Raw genomic sequence first — 8,133 nt, 5'->3', positions numbered from 1 at the left:
GCCGTTTTCCTAAGATTCTAGACATGCTTTTTTTTTTTATCGTCGAGTCTCTGCATCAGCTGTCTTTGTAATTTTTCTCAAGTAACTACAGAGCTATCTCCTCTGCTTCTTTGTTGGTTCCTAAACATGCATCACTACATCTCCCTTACTCTGCTGTGTTCTTTTTTCCCCCTAGCAGTTACCACTTTCTAATATACTCTACAGTTATTTATTATAGTTATTGTTCTGTCTCCTTTACTAGAATATAGATACACGATGAGGATATCTTTGTCTATTTTGTTTGCTGGATACCCCAGGCACCTACAGGGTACCTAGCACATAAGAAGTGTTAATAGCTGCTGAGTGAAGGAATGTTGAAGGTGTACTAAGTGCCAGGTCCTGATTTAGGTGCTGAGGGTACAATAAAGAAACTCTTAGCCCTCGTGGGCCACCCAGACCTACTCCAGTCTTGGCTCTCCCGCCTATCCCTGTGAGAGCTGGACAAGTTACGTAACCTCTCTGAGCCTTCCTTTCCTATCAAGTGTTATGAAGATTAGACAGAAAAACAGCATCTGTATAGCATTTGGCATAAGAAGAGTTTAAACATTTGTTTCCTTTCTTTCCAGACTGGAAAGTTGGTAGCCTGACATCTCTGCCAAAGGTTTATTTAGGCAAGGTTTTCATACTGCCTTGGCAACCGTGCAAACAGGTTACTCTCTGGCCAGGCTTACCCGATTTTTAATTGAAGATATTCTGGCGAAGAGAATGCTTAAAAGCGTAGGAATGAGAAACCAGGGAATGGCTAACGTCACCTGCTTCGCCGTTTTGCATCGTTAAAGCCCCCGTGGGTCCCCAAAGAGGTGAAAGTCAAGACGAAGAGAAGGAAAGGAAAAGAGGAGCAGCTAGCCACTACAGAAAACTACAAATCCCAGCACTCCCTGCGGCAGATAATTACGGGTCTCAGCGGCTTCCGAACTCCGGACCCAGGGGGCCTCGGGGCGGGGGGCCTGCAGCCTGGGTTCAGCGGGAGAGGGCGTGGGGCGTGTCGAGGCAGTGGGGAAAATCGGGTCAAGCTTGACGCCGCTGCGCAGACGCCTCTCACGGGCCGGACGTGACGTAGGGAGGGTTCCGGCTTCGGCCTCCGCCGCTGCCGCCGCTAGTGCCGCCGCGGATACCGCCGCCACCGTCGGGGCTTCTTACTTCTAAAATGGCGCCCCTGGACTTGGACAAGTACGTGGAGATAGCGCGGCTATGCAAATACCTACCGGAGAACGACTTGAAGGTAAGCCCGGCCGGGGCGGGAGCGCTGCTTTCGGGGCTCGCCCCTTCCGGCAATGGGGCGCCCGCCGGCCCGCCCTTCCTCTCTCCGCGGGACCCCCCGGCGGCATCTCGTCCCATCAGGGTGGAGGGCCTAACGCGATGTGAGGAGACCGGGTCCGACTTGGTGTCACGCGGGGGGCGGGGGGAGCCCGAGACCCCCGAATGCTGTCCCGGTCCTCTCGGCGGGGATCCCGAGGGATGTCGCGGCCTCTGCCCCCGGGTTTCCCCCTCAGCCCTCACGGCTTTGCTTGCAAGGCACCTCTTCTTTTACCCCGATCTCGGCTCTCGCGCCCCGGGGTCATCCACTCCGGGGACGGTGACGGGAGCGCGGGGTGGCCGGCGTCTGACAGGAGATGTCGCCGGCTCCCGGAACGCAGCCCCAGTGTGTTCAGGTACCTGAGGAATGGGTATGGGAAGGGGCAGGTGGGGGACCGGACGGTCTGGTGGTGATGCGAGAACGTCAAGTCGTCCCTCTTTCCCGGGAGCTTCTCCCAGTTACTTTCTGAGAGTGTTGGTTTTCTCCTGCTAATTCCAATATGAACCCGTTTTCGAGTACATCGTTGGGCTATAGTTTAAGTGGATAAAGTACGGGACTGTCAATAAATACAAATACTTTTCTGTCAAGTCCACCCTCCCCCGAAATCTCTTCTTAGCTCAAGATTGCATTTTCTGAGTTTTCCAAGGGAGGAGAGTTGTTCCTTGTATTGCCGAGTCCAAGTAACAGTAAACCTCTGTTTGAGTAAAGGAATGAGTGTAAGAATAAAGGAATGTAAGTCTTTGGGCTACTGCTCTTTTTGACAAGTGTTTTTTTGCGTTTGTTAAAACCACTTCTTAAGCCACTAGCAGTCTTGAGCCGTTCCTGCTAGTGCCTGTTTTTTTGTTCATTTAAGTTGATTTGTTGTGTGCTAAGTGGGTTAACTGTTGATAGTTTTGAGTTCATTTTATTCTTTAAGCTGTGAGTTTAAAGCAGTTTATCTTTGTGAGTTTTCTTCTCTTAAGGAAGATACTACTTTTTTTTTTCATCTTTTGGTACAGGGAGTTGAACATCTGTAAACAGTATGCAAAATGCTTGAGGCCACAGGAGCTGTTGTGAATATAACTTATTTGTACTTATATGTTAATTATATGTGCTATTTGATAGGGGTGTCATTCTTGTCCATTTCCCCCTTTTTTAGCAGGATAATTTAATTACAACAGGGACAAAGCCAGTAATAATAAAAATTAACTTTTATGCTCTTTTTTTTAAAAGTTATTTTTATTGATTTGTTTGGCCGTGCCATGTCTTAGTTGCAGCATGTGGGGTCTTGAGTCGTGGCGTACAGACTGCTAGTTGTGGCATGTGGATCTAGTTCCTTGACCAGGGATTGAACCCAGGCCTCCTGCGTTGGGCGCCACTGGATTACTAGGGAAGTCCCTAACTTTCATGCTCTTGTGACAGTAGTTTTGAAGCTTCTTTCTGCGGTATGACTTTTTAGGAAACAGGAATTTTCCTAAGAAAAAAAAAAAAAAAGAAAAACAACGCAACATTGCAACCCAGTTCGTTAGAAAACTAACTAGTTGTCTTTTAGTAGCATTGTTGATTCCATTGGTGAAGTTGACTTTTGCATGTCCGTGAGATGAAGTGGCGTTTTCTGTTCTTTAGCAGTTTTAACCTTTATGTTTATAATGAGTAAGGTGTTGCTTATTATGAAACATATCTTGATCTTGGGTATTGAAATGATAGGAAAGATAAGTCAGCTGAATTTTATTTAGACCTCTTAGTTTTATAAACATCAGATTTCCTTCCCAGCCTAAAATAATGTATTTGTTAAACCATTTCATTTCCCTTTGCAGCACAATGGGACTGTACTTAGCATGTATCTGTTTCCTAGTAAATTCCTCCCCACAATACTAGAAAAAAAGAATTCTAAATTTTTCTATGTAAGTAGAGGCTTTTCTTCTTTGTCTTGAAAATATTTTTATCAGATTAACTTTCTTGTGCTGCATCTATGGTGTATTTAAAGAAATTTAATTATGTTTCTCCCTCTTGGCATGAAGTGCAAACTAAAATTAGGTGGGCCAAGAAAGTATTCCAGGAGCATTTCTTCTGAAGCTTTAAAGCCAAAATAAAATATTCTATCTAAGGAAGAAAAGAAATCATTGGGGCCACTTAATGATCATTATGGAAAAGTTTTGTTCTGGTAGGAAAATAGAAATTTACCTGTGTTTTGAATTGACTGGAAGTTGGAGATACTAAATAAAATAATAAATGCATAGGATGTTCTAGATCTAATCATCTTCTCTCCGTATCTACCTTGGAAGTGGTCAGATCACTAGTCCTGGATCAAAAGTACATAACTGTTTTAGGAAATAAGGATGATACGTGAAAGTGTGCGGACCACAGGGTAAGCTTTCTTAAAAAAAGAGTTCATGTGATTCTCACCCACTATAAAGATTTCAGAGAGGATCATAGAAGACACAGATTTCATATTTGGCCAAGTGGAAGAAGGAATGATAAAAGACGGGCTTACCGAATACTTACACTTAAATATTTTGGCATGAGAAAGGATCTGTAAAGTGGAGATTGTCTGATCTCTCTGATAGTTCTTAAAGGTGCCATTTAAGTAAAGAAATGGCACACCCAGTTGACATTCAGTTTTTTCTTTTTTTACTGAAGAACTGAAGACGATTTCTGTGGTCGGGGTTGGGAGAATCCTAGTGTCTGCGTCAGACATACAACGCAGAAATAGTAACCACGTCTATGGATTAATAATTTAATGCAATCTTTTTTGGAGCTCACTTTTATGTTTACTCTGAGCCATCTGTTTTTCATGTAAGACCACCTGCCCTGCAAAGGTGTACCTCTGTTTTGAAATGCCTCCATAAAGCCTCAGAGAATCCTCCCTTGCTTTTTTCTGAGATTTGATGGAGAACCTTTTGCACCTCCTTGTTCGACCTCTGTCTAATTTAATAGATTCTCATATGTGGTAGTCATGATCCTTCTAGGCCTGAAGCCTGTTAGTCTTGCTGCTCACCTTATTGCCTGTCTTATTGATCATTCTGTTTACCTGAGTTATTTGGTTTTGCATATTATCTTTTCAGGTATTGCAAGGAAAACTGAACGCAGTACAGCAGTTAGGGATAGACCGTGGCTTTGTATAGGGCTAAAATAGTGTTTTCAAGACCTTTTCTGATAATGCTTGGCATTTTATCTTGTCTTTTTGGCCATAGAATCACATTCTCTCAGATCTTCTGAAAATAGTCTGTAGTAGTGCTGTCTAATAGAAAGAAAATGCTCATAAGTGTGAGTCTCAAATTATGTTTACATTTTTAAAAGTAAAAACATATACAGGCGAAATCCATTTTTAGTAGTATTTTATTTAATGCAATTTCAACATGTAATTAATATAAAATAACTAGTGTAATATCTTGTCTTTTTTGTATTAAATCTATGAAATGTGATGTACATTTTACATTTATGTTAATAACACATCCCAATTTGGATCAGCCACACTTTAGGTGCTCAGTAGCTACATGTGGCAGTAGGTTTCCTATGGGACAGTGCACACTGCTAATGACTCCCCAGCCCCTTTTCTAGAATTTCAGAACTGAGAATCAGTGTTTACCTAGTTCTGTATCCTCACTTCGCTGACGAGAAACTGAGCTTCGTAGAGTTCATGATCTGCCTGAGGCTGTCCAACTAATAAGGAATTAAGTTTGAAAGCCTCTTTGTGCAGAGCTCTTTCTGATATAGTTAATAACCTTTTTAGGGTGGCAAGTAGCGTATATTTCTAAATACTGTATGTCTTCCACTTCATCACCTTCTTTTACTTTCCATCCTGAGCACATTGGAGTACTCTCTTCTGACGATATGCCTTGTACTTCCCTGCATCTTTGCTTCTGCTGAGTCTCTTTCTTTCACCTACTTAGTTAATACTTACATAGCAGAGATGTTAAATTATTTAATACTGTGTAAGTTGGGTATTAATATTTGCCCCATTTTACAGACAGGTAACTCAAACACAGACAAATTAAGTAACTTTTCAAGTCATATAGCTAGTAATAAGTAAGTGGAGAAGCTGGGATGCAAACCTAGGGAGTCTGGCACTAGGGTTCACATCCATAACTACCACTTATGCTTCCTTTATACAACACCCTTTATGCCCCTTTATTTTATTTTGAAAAATATTAATTGTTTTGGTCTCATCACGTGGCTTGTGGCATCTTAGTTCCCTCACTGGAGGCTGAACCAGGTCCACAGCACGAGAGAGCCGAGTCCCAGCCGCAGGACCGCCAGGGAGTTCCCCTCCGTGCCCCTTTTTAGCTCTAGCTCAGATGTCACTTTCTCCATGCAGGGCTCTTGGATTCCACAGTCAGAATGATTAGTAATGGTTAGAATTTACACAGCTACTTAGTTTTCACAGCACCGTTCTGTCCATTCTACCACTGTGATAGAACAGATATCAGAGCCAGGACCTGATAAGGTTTACGTGATTTTTGCCCCAGTGACTCAGCAGAGTACATATCTGAATTTATTTGCTATTAAAAATTTCCATTCTGGAATTTCCTGGCTCAGTGCTTTCATTGCCAGGGTCTGGGTTCAGTCCCTGGTTGGGAAACTAAGATCCTGCAAGACACTTGGCAAGGCCAGAAAAAAGAAATTCCATTCTTTTTCTATACTGACCTTTGCCCCATAGCACTTTCTGTTCCATTTTACTACCATTTATATGGTTCTGTCTTGTATGATGGTAAGTATACCTGTCTTCACCATTAGATTACAAGCTTTATGAAGGGCCAGGATCCTATCTTGTTTATTTTGGTATTCTCTACAGTCTTAAACAGTACCTTGTATGTACTGCTTTACAACAAACATTTCTTTAAACGTCCCCTTGTGTCAAATAGTATTCTCTGTGGATTCTTGAGAGAGAATTTGGTACTTCTCAATGTCTTTGAGGGGCTTTCAGTATAGTAAAGGAGATAGAAGGGTAAACAAGTGATCATTGCAGTGTGTGGTAGTGCTAAAATAGAAAGCTGTTCATCATATCAGAGAACATAGATGAAGCAGCATCTAACTCTTAAGCACAGATAGTTTCACAAAAGGAGGAGCAATGAGAGAATGAGCCGAGTTTTTTCAGGTAGACAAAACAGGAAGGAAAGAACATGAAGCAGAAGAAATACCGTGTACAGTGGTATAGCTTAATCCTCAAGAACACAACTCGACGTAGTTTGGTATGGCTGGAGGGGACGCAGCGAAGACAGGCAGAGGCCACATCTTGGAAGACTAGGCTGATACACGTGGATTTTTATCTTTTAGATGGATAAACACTTCCAAAAGTTGTTTTTTTTTTTTTTAAATATTTGTTTACTTATTTGGCTCTGCTGTGTCTTAGTTGTAGCATATGGGATCTAGTTCCCTGACCAGGGATTGAACCCGGGTCCCCCGCATTGGGAGTGCAAAGTCCTAGCCACTGGGCCACCAGGGAAGTCCCTTGAAATGTTTTTATATTTTAGGGTAAAACAAATAATAATACTGTGACTATGTGCTATCTTTTAAAAGATGGCTAACTAAAAAATTAAAGTAAGTTGAAAGAAAACCGTTTGAAGGATACACTATTGGATGCAGTAGGAATGTGACAAAATCAGAGATGATATCTGAATGGAATTTGGGAAACACTGCATAGACAACAACCTTAGAGGAGTGTCCTCGAAAGGTTTTTGAAGGGGACAGTGACAGGTTTTAGAAATATTCTGGCAGCATTGTGGACTTTGGACTGGAATGAGAGAAAAATGTCACTGAAGCAGTAGACCAGGTGACACGAGAGCTTTAGAAGTAAGCCAGTGTCAAGTGGTTGTGGTGTTTAAAAGGACATGAAGAAGGTGTAATAGGACCTGTTGACAGAGTATATATCTGGGTTATGAGAGAGAGGAGTTCAGGGTAATCTCTTAGTTCCTGGCATGGATTACTTAGTAAATACAATACCTGGATTAAGGAAAACAAGGGAATTTGGTTTGGGTCATGCTGAATTGGAGATGCTGCCAAGCCAAGACACTGAGTTAGAAATGTGGAGAAGACTGTTGGATCAGTTATGTAGCAGCTAGTCATTGATTGCCAAATGTGCTGCAGACATTATTCTATTGTATTAAACTCACGAGAAAGGTCTAGATCAGTGGTTCCTAATTGGAGGTGATAGTGCCCCCCGAAAGAGGATATTTGGCAATGTCTGAAGACATTTTTAGATTTTCACAGCTGGGGTTGCTGTGACTATCTAGTGGATGTAGGGGCCAGATGTCGCTCAGTCAGTCACTCAGTCATATCTGACTCTTTGCAACCCCATGGGACTGCAGCACGCCAGGCTTTCCTGTCCATCACCCACTCCCCGGAGCTTGCTCAAACTCATGTCCATTGAGTCGGTGATGCCATCCAACCATCTCATTCTCTGTTGTCCCCTTCTCCTCCTGCCCTCAATCTTTCCCAGCATCAGGGTCTTTTCCAGTGAGTCAGTTCTTCACATCAGGTGGCCAAAGTTTTGGAGCTTCAGCCTCAGCATCAGTCCTTCCAGTTAATATTCAGGATTGATTTCCTTGAGGATTGACTGGTTTGATCTCCTTGCTGTCTAAGGGACTCAAGTGTCTTCTCTAACACCACGGTTCAAAAGCATCAATTCGTCTGCGATCAGCTTTCTTTATAGTCCACCTCTCACATCCATACATGACTACTGGGAAAATCATAGCTTTGACTAGATGTATCTTTGTCTAGTCAAGGCTATGGTTTTTCCTGTGGTCATGTATGTGAAAGGTTGTTGTTGAATCACGGGAATACCCCGGGATTCTTGGCCCCCGGAGGAGAAGAATTCA

General features: G+C 42.7%; 1 protein-coding gene and 1 non-coding gene across 5 annotated transcripts in view; one reads left to right on the top strand and one right to left on the bottom strand.

Moving 5' to 3' along the window:
• The first annotated feature begins 976 nt into the window (after nucleotides 1-976).
• The window catches only part of PPP6C (protein phosphatase 6 catalytic subunit), a 43,589-nt gene continuing 36,432 nt past the window's right edge, over nucleotides 977-8,133 (top strand). For 2 of the 4 annotated variants that reach the window (XM_055541129.1, XM_055541128.1), the window contains exon 1: nucleotides 977-1,261. In XM_055541129.1, coding sequence (XP_055397104.1) covers nucleotides 1,187-1,261 — 75 coding nt within the window. In that variant the 5' untranslated portion in view covers nucleotides 977-1,186. The remainder of the gene's footprint in view (nucleotides 1,262-8,133) is intronic. The other 2 variants (XM_055541131.1, XM_055541130.1) reach the window with 1 other exon arrangement.
• TRNAG-CCC (transfer RNA glycine (anticodon CCC)) lies at nucleotides 6,689-6,761 on the bottom strand. The gene has a single exon. It is a non-coding gene; the product is annotated as a tRNA-Gly (tRNA).

This window comes from Bubalus kerabau, chromosome 11 (genome assembly GCF_029407905.1).
Source record: "Bubalus kerabau isolate K-KA32 ecotype Philippines breed swamp buffalo chromosome 11, PCC_UOA_SB_1v2, whole genome shotgun sequence".
Taxonomy (NCBI): domain Eukaryota; kingdom Metazoa; phylum Chordata; class Mammalia; order Artiodactyla; family Bovidae; genus Bubalus; species Bubalus kerabau.
This window is presented reverse-complemented; position numbering and strand designations above follow the sequence as displayed.